Raw genomic sequence first — 17,759 nt, 5'->3', positions numbered from 1 at the left:
CTTTTAATTTGGGGTTTTGTATGTTGGCATGCTTCCAGGGTCTTGCATTACTTGCCCCCTGATTCTTTCCTTGGGGTGGGCTGTTCACATGCTCAGTGGCCTGCTAGCACTTGACAGGGGCCACGTGTGCAGTGTGTTTACTGGAGTTGAGTTGTACACATGCTCACTTGAGGCATTCTTACCTTTCCAGTTGAATGCCCCTAAGGGTCATATACCAGTTAAACACAGCCGTTTTGCCTTTTAGTGCGCATACGTGAGCCCATTCGCCCAACTCCTGAGATGTTATCTGGAAGCTACTGATCACCAGCTTCAAGATTTTTCTATCGGGAGACTGCCTTTCCCTGGTGCAAGCTGCAATCATTTATTATTTTAGAGAGACTGTTAACAACTGCCTGACCATCACATGATGGTCGTCTGACGTTCTTGGTTGGGGGGGCCCTCTCCTACCCTGCTCATGTCAGACTGTCTGCCTGCTGTAACAACCTGACACATTGTTAAACTATATGTTATGAGAATTGTAGTAAATACCATTAGTTTAAAAATATGTTTTAAAATATTCTTAAATGATTTCTCAACTTAGAATGTTTTAGGTCAAGAGAAGAGGATTCCTATATAAAAAAAAAAAAGCTACTGTTGTGTTATGCTTTATTGTTTTAGTTTCTGGTGAAACAGTGTGCTTAAACTTTTTGTGGTTCATGCTTAATTTTGACATTTATTGTAGTGGGTATAAAGAAAAGATGATTATTTCTCATGTCACAAATAATTTCTCTGTCATAATAGGTATCATTTTGATAGGTATTTCTATTTCCCAAATAATGTTATCCCCTCTGTCTTTTATAAATGATGAGGAGCTAATTTTCATTTTTCTTAAGGTTTTAGATTACTGGGTGTACTGCCAAGACCAAAACTGTTCTTATTGGTTGAGAATATGCTAATGTTAGAGGTACTTCTCTGGGAACCCTAGCTGACTCAGGAGTGGGATGGGAACCAACAGTGACAACTTAGCCTGGGATCTGTCCAAGAGCCCTTTAGCATTTACCAGTGGAACCCCCTTACTGAGGCTATCCTTGCTTTAGATTTAGACTTAGGTAAAGCCAAGCATTGTTTCATGACTTACTTAAACAATGTTTCATCCTCACTTTTTATTTTTTAGAATGTTTCCAATGCAACTTTGAAATACAAAGGTATTCATTTTGGCAACTCTTCAGGAAGACAAGAGTTACCTAAAAAGTCAGGTCCTGGTCCAGGAGAGTATGATATAGTCCAGTAAGTAAAAAAATATAGTATACCTTTAATGTAGCTCTTGACTAGAAAAGTATTCTAATAATTCAGACTAGGCTATGCTGTAAAGGAAGGAAAATTAGTATGAAAAACTCCAAGAAGTATTATATTTTGGCATAACATATATGAAAGTTATTTTTTTTTTAAATTATACTTTAAGTTCTGGGATACATGTGCAGAACATGCAGGTTTGTTACATAGGTATACACGTGCCATAGTGTTTTGCTGCACCCATCAACCCATCATCTACATTAGGTATTTCTCCTAATGCTATCCCTCCCCTAGTTCCCCATCCCCCCAAGTTATTGTTTTTTTATAAGCCAAATCTTGTGCTATCTACATATATGTATTAACTCATTTAATCTTCACAGAAAGCTTTGCATAGTTAATATTGTTATATCTATTTTATCAGTAAAAAATCCAAGGGTTAGAGGGGATAAATAACATATTCAAGATCATGCAACTATTAAATGGCAGAGCTAAAGTTAAATTGAAGCCTGTTTGATTACACAGTCCATGTATCCATGTACTAAAATATACTGTCCTTAATTATAAAGTAGATAAAAGATCAGAGAAAATGTAAAAGAAGGTGACCCAGAATTCTCCATTTTATCCCTGGCTCTCATCTTCATTCCTCTGACTACATGATGGATTTAGACGGCATTCTCAGTCAGTGTAGGTCAGAGAATATTTATGAAGAAATACATTTCTGGCAAAATAACTCTATTTTCTCCTACTCCTACAGTGAGGTTTTAGACATGAGTTTATGGAAGGCAAAATTGAGTATCAAATACCATGTTGTCCTCAGAATCTACTACCCTTTCTTATAATTAATTTTTTAAGAGTCCAGCTTATCTGTCTTGAGTCTTTCTCTTTCATAGGTTTTTTTTTTTTCTCCCAAAAAGCCCCGGAGTGATTACATACTCAATTAATTTGCTAGACAGATCAGACATATCTGTATACTAGCAGTGGATATATTTTAGGATCTTGCTTGGACTCCCCTGCTACTGTTCATTCACTGAGTAAACGTTGTTTGAATTATTGCTATGTACCAGTTCTGAACTTAATAACTGAGAATAACAAGAATAAAACATGACCCTTGTTTTTGGGAATTTATACTCTAATCCATTATCCTGTTCACTTTTCACTCCCTTAATATGGAATATACCTTTGTATTTTTATTCTTTCAGTAGTTACGCTAGAACCTTAACATGCATATTTAGCTTAATTAAGTCTTTACTTATTATTATTATTCCAAACAAGACGAGGTCTTTAGAATACTCTAACACATATCATGGTCTTCTTGACATATGCTTTTGCTCTTCAATATTTTAATCCTAATCTTTTCTTCTGCCAGATTGGCTGGTTTGTGCTCATGCTCTCTCTCTCACCCTCTCTCTTTCCCCTCTTCTCAGTTTTATTGAGGTTTAAATAACATAAGTCAAAATTCATCTTTTAAAATGTGTATCATTCTGTGATGATTGTTTTCCATCCATTTCATTATACTTCTGACTGAGTACCCCAGGCATAACTGGGACTCTAAGTAGTGTTAACTGATTCTGCTTGGTGGTTTTTCCTACCAGTCTGTTTTCTTCCCTAACCCTGTCTCATTCTCATTCTACCCCCATTTGTTGTGCTGTTGCTTTATTTGATCTTTGTTATTTCTCCTGTTATTCCTCTTCTTTCATTTGTGTTTTAACTTTTACCTGAAGATATGTGTTAATATAGATTGCATTCCTGACTGCTTCAGTTATTTCACCATTTTTGTAATTTGTTTGCTCTTTGAGTTAGCTGCTTTCACTGTATCTTTTACTTGTAGTTGTCTTAGTTCTTTCTGGCAGTTGACATTTTCTATTTTTTTTTCTTTCTTGCACTTTTTGTTTTATTTAGTGAGTCAGAATTATTCTGGGAGGCTTGATTCAGTGTAAAAGTGGAGATATTTGGTTGCTCTAAATGAAAGATAAGTGTATAGGTCTCTTTTTGGTAAAGATACAGACCTAAATGATATGTGATATTTCTGCTATTCCATATACAAATTTCTTATCCATAAACCTTTTTGAGGTTTGAAAGCAAGTTTATTTGTTGAGATTTTAGCAAATAACAATCAGTGAGGAAGTGAGCCTTTAGCAGTGAGCAGGGATGGTAAATGCATATTATATCATAGCACTGCTGAATGAAGAAAGTAATAGCAATTACATAACTTTGTATTATATATATTTTAATCCGCATATGTTTAGTATAGTTTGTTGGAAATATTGGGTATCAGATTTTTTTTTTGAAATTCTCTTTAAGAAATAGAAAAAATAGTAGTGTGGTCTGTATAGCCTGTTTAAATGTGATTCTTGTAATAATAATAGCTAACAGTTATTGTGTGCTTATTATGAGCCATGTATGGCATTAACCACCTTATATATATTATCTACTTTAATCAATGCAACCTTGAGAATTGGTTATTACTATTTCCAGTTACCAGATTCCAATCACTAGATTCATTAAGTGATGAATCTGAAGCTTAGAGAAGTTAGTTTGCATAAGGTTATATAACCAGTAGGTAGCAGTAGGTAGCAATGCTGGAATCTTATCAGGCTGTCTAACTTCAAAGCTGGGGCTCTTACTTACTGCTTATTTAGTTTGTGATTCTTTCTTGAGGTTGTCTGAATTTCAATGAAAAGAAACTTCCTTTTTGTTTACAGTGATCTTTTCTGATTATTGTATGATATAAATAGCATAGGGCTATTTTCCTCTTATTTTGGTAATATTGAAATACCAAGGGATTTTGAATTTTAGACTTTTAATGGTACATAAAATACACAGGAAACTTTTTTTAGTGTTAGCTCTTTTTTCAATTCACGATGTAAATACCAGATCTTATTTTCTTTTTGTGATAATTATTCAGATAGGTTTATAATAATGTTCTGAATTGGAAAAAATCGTAACTAACCAACAAAACAAATACATTTTACAGAATTTTGAATATATTGATCTAATACACCTAGATAATCTTCTTATTCCATACTTTAATTCCAGCACATGTTGCTGTAGAAAGAACTTCTTTGCTTACATAAATATTTATAGGTTTAAAATTGAGAACTCTTAATTTCTATTTGAATTTTCTAAAGGAAAAAGACATCATATTATGAAAATGTTAACATCCAGAGAGATCAACAACAAAATTATTGCTCATTTGTCCCACGACTATATGAAATAATAGTATTACAGGAGGAAAAAAAGGTAAGTTGAAAAGTGGCTATTGCATATGTTTTCCCAATTTTAAGATCATTGAATCCTATTATCACAAGGTTACTGTGCTCTTTGATCTAATGTGCCTGATAGCTAATTGTCACTCAATGAATATTGTAGAAGGAACTACTTATTATCTCTGTCAAGTGGTTGCTGTCTCCGCTTGAAAACCTTCTTGCAAAGAACTCATGACTCCTAAGTTGATTTTTTAAATTATTTAAATGCAAGAAAAATGAAACAAAGGGTAGAACACAAAAATCCCTGTGAATTTTCAAAAGCCAAATTTTACAATCCCTACAATATTAACATTTACTACCAGTTTTTTTTTTTTTTTTTTTCTGACCCAGTCAGATGTAAGAGGCCTCTAACTGGATCCAAGCCTGTTAATTATAGGATCAAATCCCATCCTGGACCCAGTTGCATTTCTGTTACAACTTCCAAACTCAATTTGGAAGATAAACTTGCTCAAAGAAACTCGGAGAGCTCAAAACACAAATCCTTGGAGCGCTGAACTTGGAGAGAGAACTTACCACAATCCTCAGCCTCTCTGAGGAATCAAGGGCACAAGTGGGTCCTTGCAGGGTCCTTGTAGCTACCTTGCTTGTTCACTCAGTGCTCCTGGGGGTCGTTAGAAGCTCTACTTTGGACCCCGCTTCTGACGCCATCTGTTAAAAGAAACACTCTAGCCCAATTTAAAGGAGTGTGATTGAGCAATGAATGATTTGTGAATTGGGCAGTCCCCAGAATCACAGTAAATTCAGAGAGACTCCAAGGATGCCTTTTGGTCAGAATAAATTCATAGACAAAAAAAGGGAAATGACATACAGAAATTGAAAGTGAGATACAGAAACAACTGGATTGGTTATAGCTTGACATTTGCGTTATTTGAACACAATTTGAACACTCAACAGTGTATGAGTGGTTGAAGTAAGGCTGCTGGGATTGACCAAGACTCAGCCATTGTTACAGGTGCAAACTACTAAGTTAGGTTTTCAGTCTTGTCTACCTATTAAGTTAGGTTGCAGTTTGTCCACAAGGACTCCAGTACAGAAGTACAGAGTCCTTCTTGGGCCACATTTAATTTGCCTTAACAGTGGTAATACTAGATATCTTGGGGTGTTAGGGGAATAGGTGGGGAAAGATGTGAATGTTCTAAAGAGCTGAAGATTTGATTGCTTCTTACTGTGTTCCTTTCTAGTGAGATCTCATATACAGTTTAAATTTGACCTTACATAAGGGTAATTTATCTCTAATTACATATATGCTTTGAATTACACAATTAAAAAAATGTGAGCCTACCCAGAGGCTTATTTATCTATTATTAAATGTAATGTGACTCTTTCTTTTGAAAATCAACTCTGTGAAAACAAGTCTGATAAAATAAGAATTTTGAAGTATCAAAGAGAATTTATAATTAAAGCAGAAATGGGAAAGTATTGTTATTTTTGCATATTTAGTATAATATCAAATAAATGCTTTGCTTAAAATTGAAGATTTGTTCAATGACTTTTTCTATCACAGTATCTTAAAACTAGAGAAAATTAGAAGAATCACTTTTTATTTCTTTACCTTATACATAGTATAAAGAATAAGGAATTAAATTGAGTGAACTGGTTGAAATATAGGGGCTTTATTGTATGTAGCATTTTCTCAGTGCTTTATTGTCATAGCAAATATTTGTTCCTAAGGTGTAAAAAATTTTAATTTAAATTTTCAGGCAATGAGGGAAGATGGACCCTTATTCATTCCCTAAATTCCAAATTTTTTGGCTTATATAATGCTAAATGGTAGTTTCCCATGATTATTTTGACATGGAACCATTAAATTTTCATTGTTTTGTTATATATACAACTAAATGCTGACACTGATTGTGCATGTGTGTGTGTGTGTATAGGCAAGCAAGTAGGAAAAGGCAGGGACGACTTAAAAGTGGATGAATTGGATGACTGTGTCACTAGCAGAGGTGGTCATCACAGAAGCTACTCATTATGATGAGCAGATATGAGTTCAGCTTTAGACAATTGAATTTGGAGAAAAATTACCAACACACAGTAGAAATTTGAAAATATAATTTGTAATACAAATTATGGGTAGAGATACTGATTTAGCAGTTATACTCATGAAGGTGATAATTGAAGTGATGAAGTTGCTACAGAAGAGAATACAGAGATGAGAAGAAAATTAAGAACAGATCCTGGAGGAACACAGATTTTTGGGAGTGAGGCATGATAGAAGAGCTAGAGGAGAGATAATTAGTGAAGTAGGAAGTGAGTTAGGGAATGTAGATACCAATGATAGAGATTTTATTTTTATTTATTTTATTTTTTTTAGATGGTGTTTTGCTTTTGTTGCCCAGGCTGGAGTGTAATGGTACGATCTCAGGTCACTGCAACCTCTGCCTCCCGGGTTCAAGTGATTCTGCTGCCTCAGCCTCCTGAGTAGCTGGGATTACATGCGTATACCACGATGCCTGGCTAATTTTGTATTTTAAGTAGAGTCAGGGTTTCTCCATGTTGGTCAGGCTGGTCTCAAACTCCAGACCTCAGATGATCCACCTGCCTCAGCCTCCCAAAGTGCTAGGATTATAAGTGTGAGTCACCGCTCCTGGCCCTGAAATACTTTAATAGACAGATGGTCATGATAAATTAGTAAATAAAAAGCAAATGCATAATATGATTTTGATTACTATTAATAGATATATATACATTTAGTCATAGTAAAATATTTATATTGTTTAATTCAAACTGGTGAAGTTATGGGTGACTTTTATTTATCTTTTCTGCTTAGTTGAATTTTCTATTGTTTTATAATGAACATGTTATTTAAAAAGATAATGAAGTTGAAATAACTGTTTAAAAGAAGAAATAATGGAGAGGAATGCAGGACAAGAACAAGGCTTTGTATTTAGTTAACAAAAGGTATTGAGAGAGTAAGTATTTTAATTATTGTGAGTATTGAGAGAACAGTTTTGGTAGCAGATAAGTTAGGTTCCATGGAATGAGGGAAATGGGGCCAGACAATAGAAACATTGAATATATAATATATATAATTATTTGTTATATATTATATTACATGTTAATATATTACATGATATATTCCATATTAATATACATTGTTATATTGTTATATGTCATATTAATATTTATATATATGTTATATATTATATTACAATATTATATATAATATTCAATGCCTCTACCACCTTCTACCACCAGAACTTTGATGGTAAAGGGAAGAAGAAAAATCAGATGGTCGATTGAAAAGATAACAGAATGAGAGACATTTTAATTTTGCAGGGAGCATATTGTTAGAATAGTTGAAGGATCCAGTGGGAATAGAGGAGCTACAGAAATGCATAAATGAGATAATTAATAGAGTAAGGTTCAGGAGCAGATGATCAAAGGGACGCAAGGTATAAACAGCTAGTTTATATTAAAGACGAACAGAAATACCTCTTTTTTACGAAAAGGAAGAAAGAATGGATGATGAAATAGATCAGGGATTAGAAAGATTTTTCTATAAAGGGGCAGGTATTAAATATTTAGAATTCATGGGCCATATAATCTCTTTTACAACTAGTCAACTGCTGTTGTAGCACAAAAGGAGCCATGGACAATATATGGATAAATAGTAATCCAGTAAAACTTTCATTTACAAAAGCGACTAGCTGGATGTGAGTTAGAGGCCATAGTTTGCAGATCCCTAAAGACAAATATAGAGGCGTATAGGAGATCAAGTAATTTTATTTCAATGAACTATGTTGTTTTGGTGATGTATTCAATGAAGTCCTCTTCAGAGGTGAGGGAGGTAGGTATTCAGTAATTGAGAAGAATGGAATGTATATCATAATGAATCATAAGGAATGTGACAAATAGTTAAGATAAACAAAATAGTTGCAGGTGGAAGAAAAAGGTCCCATTTTATAGTGGTTAGCACAAGCTCATTATTGACAATAAGAGCGCAAGTGTAGAAACCTGTATTGTATGGCTAAGCATCGCCAGAGGTTGGAGCTATAAGTATGGTTAAGCGGCAAGGGTTTGAGAGAATCAGGGTTTCCGAGGCCAGTATGGCTAATCTTGGAATCCAGGCTAAGTGGGGGAGATAAAGAAATCATAAGGGGATTCATGGCTTGTAAGAACAGGGAAGAACTGAGAATTGAGAGATAAAAATGAGAGTCAACAGAAGGTAGGTAGGAGAGAAGGGAGCACAAGAGGTGAAAGGATAGGAGATTATGGTCACTAAGGGTAAATGTTAGAGTTCAATGTCATAGAGAAGAGATTGTTCCTAGTGGCCACAAAATCTTGAGTGTTTTCTGTCTATAGGTAGCTGAATTGGAGATTAAATTTGTAATCAGGTGATAAGGGAACTGTAAAACATTTTTTTAGTTCTGTTTAGAAAGCTCTTGCAGGAATTGCTACTCTGCTGCTCTTGCATTGTACTGGGCTGTGTTTAAGGTGGGATGATTCTCATGACTTGCCACTTTTCTGGCTGCTACCTAGAAAATGAGGCTCAAGCTCTTTTGTTTTTTTCTCAGAATCACAAGCCTATTTTGGATAGATCACTCCTTCACACCTCTCAACTTAGCACTTAGCCTTGAGATGGGCAAGTATAAAACTTAGGGCCCATTCTCAAATTACTGTGTTTGAATCTTTTGCTTTTCTTCCAACTCCCTTACTCACGGGATCTTTCTCTAGGCAAGGAGAGAAAATGCATGGGAAAAATATCTCTCTCATGGTGCTTTCTTCTTTTGCTTTGATGCTCGATCCCTAACTTTTTATGACTTCTGGAAATTGTCTGTTATTCTGTATCTCTTTCATAGTCTTAGCTGCCAAATGCAGCTGAATAGAAATGAGGATATGGGAAGGGATTTCAGTGGTAAAGTGCTGCAGAATTTTCAATAGCTGCTATGAACAAAGAAAAAATCTGGTAGGCCAACTGGAGAAATGTCTTAATGTGGGGTCTCAGGGATGGGAAAAGGGGCAAGAAGAAAGAACCAGGTTTAAAGGTCCAAGGGAAACAACACTTTGGAGTACCTCTCCTGCACATTAAGAGCAGCTGAAGGAGGCGGGGTGCAGTGGCTCACGACTGTAATCCCAGCACTTTGGGAGGCCAAGGTGGGCAGATTGCTTGAGGTCACGAGTTCGAGACCAGCCTGGCCAATATGGTGAAACCTCATCGCTACTAAAAATACAAAAATTAGCTCAGCTGGCGGCATGTGCCTGTAATCCCAGATACTCAGGAGGCTGAGGTACGAGAATCACTTGAACCTGCGAGGTGGAGGTTGCAGTGAGCCAAGATTTTCTCCATTGCACTCCAGCCTGGGCAACAGAGCAAGGCTCTGTCTCAAAAAAAAAAAAAAAGGAAAAAAAGATATAACTTGGGAAGGCTGGTAAATTTGGTGTGTGATAGGCTTAATAGCTTCACTCCATTTCTTGGCTCTTTAAGTTCAGCAGATGCACCCTTACAATAGATGGTACATAAAAATGAGTTATAGGTAGTAAGTCCTTGAAATTGTCTTGGAATGCTCTTTGCTTATATTGAACCCATTCCTCTTTCTCTTGTTTCTCAAGATTTCAGATTTCCAGGTTGTATTGACCCTTATAATGCTTAATGGTGTTTTTGTCTGAACTTACGATTAATTTGAATAATAATATTTCTTGTATATGGAATGTTTTTGATATATTTATCTTACATCCTCAATTAAACCATAGTTCTTAGAGGACAAGTATCTTACATTCTCTTTTTAAAACATATAGTGAAGTGAGGTACTTATGTTTAGTAATGCTTTCTGAATGAATTAATTACAGATCTGAGAAATAGGCAGTTTTGTATAAAATTTGGAATGTAGAGAAATAATTCTTGTTTTTTCCTTTCTTTGTACTTATCCCATTGCCTAAGCAGTATAAATTTTAAAGTAGTAAAATAATTTAAAAAGTGCTATGGTATCTTCATTTTTTGTATATGTTTTTAATTTGAAATTTTTATGGGTACATTGGTAGATATATTTATAGGTACATGAGCTATTTTGGTATAGGCATGCAGTGTGTAGTAATCACATCATGGAAAATTGGGTGTCCATCTCCTTAAGTGTTTATTCTTTGTGTTATAGACAATCCAATTATGCTCTTTGTAATTTTAAAATGTACAGGCCAGTTGTTATTGACTATAGTCCCCTTGTTGTGCTATTACATACTAGGTATGTAAAAATATTTAAAATTTTTTTTAGAATTTATTTTTATTTTAAAATTTTGCAGGTACATAGTAGGTATATATATATTTTTATGGGGTACCTGAGATGTTTTGATACAGGCATGCAATGTGAAATAAGCACATCTCAGAGAATGGGTTATCCATCCCTTAAGCACTTATCCTTTGAGTTACACAATCAAATTATATTCTTTTTCTTTTTATTTTTTTTGAGATGGAGTCTCGCTCCGTCATCTAGGCTTGATGGAGTGCAGTGGTGCAATCTTGGTTCACTGCAAGCTCTGCCTGCCGGTTCACGCCATTCTCCTGCCTCAGCCTCCCGAGTAGCTGGGACTACAGGCACCTGCCACCACGCCTGTCTAATTTTTTTGTATTTTTAGTAGAGACGGGGTTTCACCGTGTTAACCAGGGTAGTCTCAATCTCCTGACCTCGTGATCCGCCTGTCTCGGCCTCCCAAAGTGCTGGGATTACAGTCATGAGCCACCGCGCCTGGCCCTCAAATTATATTCTTTTTTTTTTTTTTTTTTTTTTTTGAGACGAAGTCTCGCTGTGTCTCCCAGGCTGGAGTGCAGTGGCGTGATCTCGGCCCACTGCAAGCTCCGCCTCCCAGGTTCACGCCATTCTCCCGCCTCAGCCTCCCAAGTAGCTGAGACTACAGGCGCCCGCCACCACGCCCGGCTAGTTTTTTTGTATTTTTAGTAGAGACGGGGTTTCACCATGTTAGCCAGGATAGTCTCGATCTCCTGACCTCGTGATCCACCCGCCTCGGCCTCCCAAAGTGCTGGGATTACAGGCTTGAGCCACCGCGCCCGGCCTCAAATTATATTCTTTAAGTTATTTTGAAATGTATAATTAAGCTATTATTGACTCTAATCACCCTATTGTGCTATCAAATAGTGGGTCTTATTCATTCTTTTGGTTTATTTTTTGTACCCAGTAACCATCCCCACCTCCCCATGAGCCTCATCCCCTGGCCATCCCAGCATCTGGTATTCATCCTTCTACGATCTATCTATAAGAGGTCAGTTGCTTTGATTTTTAGATCTTACAAATAAGTGAGAACATGTGATGTTTGTCTTTCTGTGCCTGGCTTATTTCAGTTAACATAATGACCTCCACTTCCATCCATGTTGTTGCAAATGACAGAATCTCATTCTTTTGCATGGCTAAATAGTTCTCTATTGTGAATATTTTCTTTATCCATTCATCTATTGATGAATATTTAAACTGCTCCCAAATCTTGGCTACTGTCAAGAGTGCTGCCATAAACATGGGAGTGCGTGTATCTCTCTGGTATATTGATTTCATTTATTTTGGCTATATATGTAGCAGTGGGATTGCTGGTTTATATGGTAGCTCTATTTTCAGTTTTTTTTTTTTTTTTTTTTTTTGAGGAACCTCTAAACTCTTCTTCATAGTGGTGCACTAATTTACATTCCCACCATACGTGTACAAGGGTTTCCTTTTCTCTACATCGCCACCAGCATTTGTTATTGCCTGACTTTTAGATAAAAGGCATTTTGACTAGGATGAGATAATATCTCACTGTAGTTTTGATTTGGATTTCTCTGATGATCAATGATGTTGATTACCTTTTCATATGTTGCTGCCATTTGTATTTCTTCTTTTGGGAACTATCTATTGAAATCTTTCGCCCATTTTTGAATTGGATTATTGGATTTTTTCCCTGCAGGGTTGTTTGAGCTCCTTATATGTTCTCATTATGGATCCCTTGTCAGATGGGTAGTTTGCAAGCATTTTCTCCCATTCTGTGGGCTGTTTCTTCACTTTGATAATTGTTTCCTTTGCTGTGCAGAAATCTTTTTAACTTGATGTGATACCATTTGTACATTTTTGCTTTGGTTACCTGTGCTTGTGGGGTATTACTCAGGAAATCTTTGCCCAGTCCAATGTCCTGGAGAGTTTCTCCAGTGTTTTCTTTTAGTAGTTTCATACTTTGGAGTCATAGATTTAAGTCTTAATCCGTTTTGATTTGATTTTTGTGTAAGGCAAGAGAGAGAGGTCTAGTTTCATCCTTCTGGATGTGCATATCCAGTTTTCCCAGCACTACTTGTTGAAGAGACTGCTTTTTCCCCAATGTATGTTCTTAGCACCTTAGTCAAAAATGAGTTCACTGTAGGTGTGTGGGTTTTTTTCTGGGTTCTCTATTCTGTTTCCTTAGTCTATATGTCTGTTTTTATGCCAGCACCATGGTGTTTTGGTTACTGTAACTCTGTAATATTGAAGTTAGGTAATGTGATTCTTCCAGTTTTGTTTTTTTTGCTTAGGATAACTTTAGTTATTAGGGTCTTTTGTGATTCCATATACATTTTAGTTTTTTTTTTTGTTTGTTTTTTCTGTGAAGAATGTTATTGGTATCTTGATAGGGATTGCATTGGATCTGTAGATTGCTTTGGGTATCATGGGTATTTTAACAGTATTCTTCCAATCCATGAACAAGGAATATCTTTCCATCTTTTGGTGTCCACGTCAATTTCTTTCATCAGTGTTTTGTAGCTTTCATTGCAGAGGTCTTTCACTTCTTTGGTTAAGTTAATTCTTAGGTATTCAGTTTTATTTGTGCCTATTGTAAGTGGGATTACTTTTTTTGATTTCTTTTTCAGATTGTTCACTGTTGGCATATAGAAATGCTACTGATTTTTATATGTTGATTTTGTATCCTGCAACTTTACTGAATTTATCAGTTCAAGTCATTTTTTTGTGGAGTCTTTAGGTTTTCCAAAATATAAGATCATATCATCTGCACACAAGGATAGTTTAACTTCTTCCTTTCCAATTTGGATGCCTTTTATTTCTTTCTCTTGTCTGATTTCTGTAGCTAAGACTTCTAGTACTATGTTGAGTAACAGTGGTGAAAGTGGACTTCCTTGTCATGTTCCATGTCTTAGAGGAAAGACTTCCAGTTTTTCCTATTCAGTATGATATTGACTGAGGGTCTGTCATATACGGCTTTTACTATGTTGAGTTTTGTTTTTATCAGGAAAGTATGTTGAACTTTATCAAATGGTTTTTCAGCATCAATTGAAATGACTGTATAGTTTTTGTCTTTCATTCTGTTGCTATGAGGTATCACATGGATTGATTTGCATATGTTGAACCATTCTTGCATCCCTAGGATAAATCCCACTTGATTATGATGAATGATCTTTTAAATATATTGTTCAATATGGTTTGATAGTATTTATTGAGGATTTTTGCATCTGTGTTCATCAGGGATATTGACCATCAGGGATAGTTTTGTGTTTTTGATATGTCCTTGTCTGATTTTGGTATCAGGGTAATACTGGCTTCATAGAATGAGTTTGGAAGTAATCTCTTCTTTTCTATTTTTTTGGAATAGTTTGAGTAGGATTGATATTAGTTCTTCTTTTAATGTTTGGTAGAATTCAGCAGTGAAGCCATCAGGTCCCACGCTTTTCTTTACTGAGATACTTTTTATTATGGCTTTGATCTTGTTATTGTTCCGTTCAGGTTTTGGATTTCTTCATGGGTCAGCCTTGGTAGGTTGTATATGTCTAGGAATTTATTCATTTCTTCCAGATTTTTCTGCAAATTCATTCCTTTGAATGATCTTTGAATTTTCTTTTTTACCTCTGATTTTATTTATTTGGATCTTCTCTTTTTCATAGTCTGGCTAAAGGTTTGTCAATTTGTTTATCTTTTCAAAAAACCATTTTTCGTTTCATTAATCTTTTGTATTGTTTTCTTCATTTCAAATTTATTTACTTCTGCTCTGATCTTTATTATTTCTTTTCTTTTACTAATTTTGGGTTTGGTTTGCTCTTGCCATTTTAATTCTTGAAGATGCATCATTAGGTTCTTTATCTGAAATTTTTCTACTTTTTGGTATAGGTGCTTATTGCTATAAACTTTCCTCTTCTTAATGCTTTTGCTGTATCTCATAGGTTTTGGTATGTTGTATTTCCGTTATCATTTGTTTCAAGATTTTTTTTTTCTTTTTTTTGAGATAGGGTTTCACTCCTGTTACCCAGGCTGGAATGTAGTGGCATAATCATGGCTCACTGCAGCCTTGACTTCTTGGACTCAGGTGATCCTCCCACCTCAGCTTCCTGAGTAGCTGGGACTACAGGTATGTGCTGCCATGCCTGGCTAATTGTTTTTATATTTTTGTAGAGATGAAGTCTCCCCATGTTGCCCAGGCTGGTCTTAAACTTCTGGGCTCAAGCAGTCCTCCCACCTTGGCCTCCCAAAGTGCTGGGATTACAGGTGTGAGCCACCCTGCCCAGCCCATTTCAAGATATTTTTAAAATTTCTTCTTAATTTCTTCATTGACCCACTGATCATTAAGGAGCATATTGCTTAATTTCCATGTGTTTGCATAGTTTCCAAAATTCCTCTTGTTACTTATTTCTAGTTTTATTCCATTGTGGTCAGAGAAGATACTTGATATGATTTCATTTTTTGAATTTTTAAAGACTTTTTGTGGACTAACATATAATCTATTCTTGAGAATGATCTATGTGCTGAGGAGAAGAATGTGTATTCTGCATTGAGTGAAATGTTCTGTAAATATCTCTAGGTCCACTTGTTCTATAGTGCAGATTAAGTTTGATGTTTCTTTATGGCTTTTCTCTTTGGGAGATCTGGTCCAGTGCTGAAAGTGGAGTGTTGACGTCTCCAGCTGTTATTGTATTGGGGTATGTCTTTTCTTTAGCTCTTATAATATTTGCTTTATATATCTGTGTTCTCCCATGTTGGGTACATATCTATTTATAATCATTTTATCTTTTTGCTAAACTGACCCCTTTGTCATTATATAATAACCTTCTTTGTCTCTTCTTACAGTTTTTGTTTTGGAATCCGTGTTGACTGATATAAGTATAGCTACCTTGCTCTTTTTTGGTTTCCATTGGCATGGTGTGTCTTTTTCCATTCTTTTGCTTTCAGTCTCTGTGCATCTTTATAGGTGAAGTGTGTTTCTTGTAGGCAGGATAGCATCGTTTTTTTTTTTTAACATCTGTTTTTTCTTTAAAAACATCTGTTCAGCCACTCTATGTCTTTTAATTGGAGAGTTTAGTCCATTTACATTCAATATTATTATTGATAAGTAAGGACTGACATCTGCCATTTTGTTATTTGTTTCCTTTTTTTTGTGGTCTTCTCTTCCTTTTTTGCATGCCTTCCTGTCTTCCTTTTAGTGGAGGTGATTTTCTCTGGTGGAATGCTTTAGTATTTTGCTTATATGTTGTATGTTTTTTGATTTGAGGCTACAATGAGGCTTCCAAATACTATCTTATAACCCATTAGTTTAAACTGATGTAATACTAATTACATAAGCAAGGAGCATGCAGAAAGAAACTAATAAAAAACTACACTTTAACTTCATCTGTTTTTTAACTTTTTGTTGTTTTTCCTTATGTCCTATTGTACTACCTATGTCTTGTAGTTGTTATTTTTGATTGGTTCATCATTTGATCTTTATACTTAATCAAGTATAAGCTTATTTTAACAAGCATAAACAACTATATACTTAGTTAAGTATAACACTGTAATTTAGTGTTTGGGAATTTACCTGATGTTCTATTCTACTGTGGCTAAGCTAGCACTTAATCTATAACATGAAGTCCTTCTTGATCTTCACTCCCCTTTCCACAGGCAGAGGAGCCTCTCCCTGTGCCCACTACCACCACTGGTCCATAGGGGGTTGGGGGTAAGGAGTTCTGCTAGGCCACTGCCAATGTTCACTTAAAGCCCAAGGGCTCTTCTGGCAGTTTGTGATGAATGCTGCCTGGCCTGGGACTTACCCTTCAGGTCAGTGGGCTCCCTTCTGGCCCAAGGCATGTCCAGAAATACTGTCCAAGAGCCTAGGCCTGGACTCGGGGACCCCAAAATCCTGCTTGTTGCTCTACTCCACTGTGGTTGAGTTGGTACCTAGGGTGCGAGACAAAGTCCCCTTTGCTTTTCCCTCTGCTTTGTAAAAACAGAATGAGTCTTTCACTGTAGCCACCACAGCTGGGAATGTGCTAGGTTATCGCTGAAGCCCAGCAGATATTTCAGAACCCAAGGCACATGGCAAACTCCCTAGTTATCACTGCTGATTATTCAGGGCCCAAGAGCTCTTTAGTCAGCAGGTGATGAATCATGCCTTCGTTTCAAGACAGCAGGTTCCCTTTTGGCCCAGGATGTGTCTAGATATATCATTCAGAAGCTGGGGCCTGGAATGGAGGCTTCACAACTCTGTTCAATACTCTATCCAGAGAAAATCCTCTTTACTCTTCACTCTCCTTAAGCAGAAGGAAGGAGTCACTTTCATTGCTATAAGCTGTACTGCCTGGGATTGTAGGAGGCATGGCACAAGCTCTCCTTTAGCTGCACCAGCTGGTGTCTCCCTAGGTTCTGTGCTATCCTAGTTTCCTGGCTCTAAACCCAGTCTACTACTGTGAGTTGCCTAGAAATTGCAGTCCTTCTGTCCTAGACTGTCTTTCAAGTTTACCTTTTTTAAATTTATAAATTTTCTTTATAAATGTACTTCCTGAGAAACTCTAGTTCCAGCCATTGGGATGGGTGATTCCCCTCTGGCTAGGGCTAGTCCAAATGCTCCTTCACTGCATGGTTGCTGGCTGAGCTCAACATGGCTTTATTCTCCACTGTGACAGGGCAGCACCAAGTTCAATGTAAAGTCCCCCAGTTGCTGTGCTTTGCCTTTCCAAAATGCACTGATTCTCTCTCTGTGCTGCATGGCCACAGTCGGGGGATGGGGAAGGAGTGATATCGATGATTCAAGACTATATCCCCTGCCTTCGTCAATGCCTCTTTTAGCATTATGAAGTCATAACCAGGTACTGTGTTTGCCACCTGGGTTTTGGTGTTTGTGATGGTGCTTTTCTTCATGTAGATAGTTGTTAAAATTTTGTGTTCCAGCAGGAGGGATGAATGGTGTAGGCTTCTGTTCCATCATCTTTCTCCCCCTCCTATAGTATCTTTGGATTTAAGCATTTTCTGATATTGCAACAAAATATGTAATAATATGAATATAATATTTTAATGA

General features: G+C 36.2%; 1 protein-coding gene across 1 annotated transcript in view; it reads left to right on the top strand.

The window, feature by feature from the left end:
• Positions 1-17,759, top strand: part of STPG2 (sperm tail PG-rich repeat containing 2) — a 547,712-nt gene that overhangs the window by 33,324 nt on the left and 496,629 nt on the right. The window contains exons 4-5 of the mRNA XM_078002688.1: positions 1,154-1,266; positions 4,401-4,512. Of these exons, the coding sequence (XP_077858814.1) occupies positions 1,154-1,266; positions 4,401-4,512 (225 nt within the window). The remainder of the gene's footprint in view (positions 1-1,153; positions 1,267-4,400; positions 4,513-17,759) is intronic.

This window comes from Macaca mulatta, chromosome 5 (genome assembly GCF_049350105.2).
Source record: "Macaca mulatta isolate MMU2019108-1 chromosome 5, T2T-MMU8v2.0, whole genome shotgun sequence".
Lineage (NCBI taxonomy): Eukaryota > Metazoa > Chordata > Mammalia > Primates > Cercopithecidae > Macaca > Macaca mulatta.
This window is presented reverse-complemented; position numbering and strand designations above follow the sequence as displayed.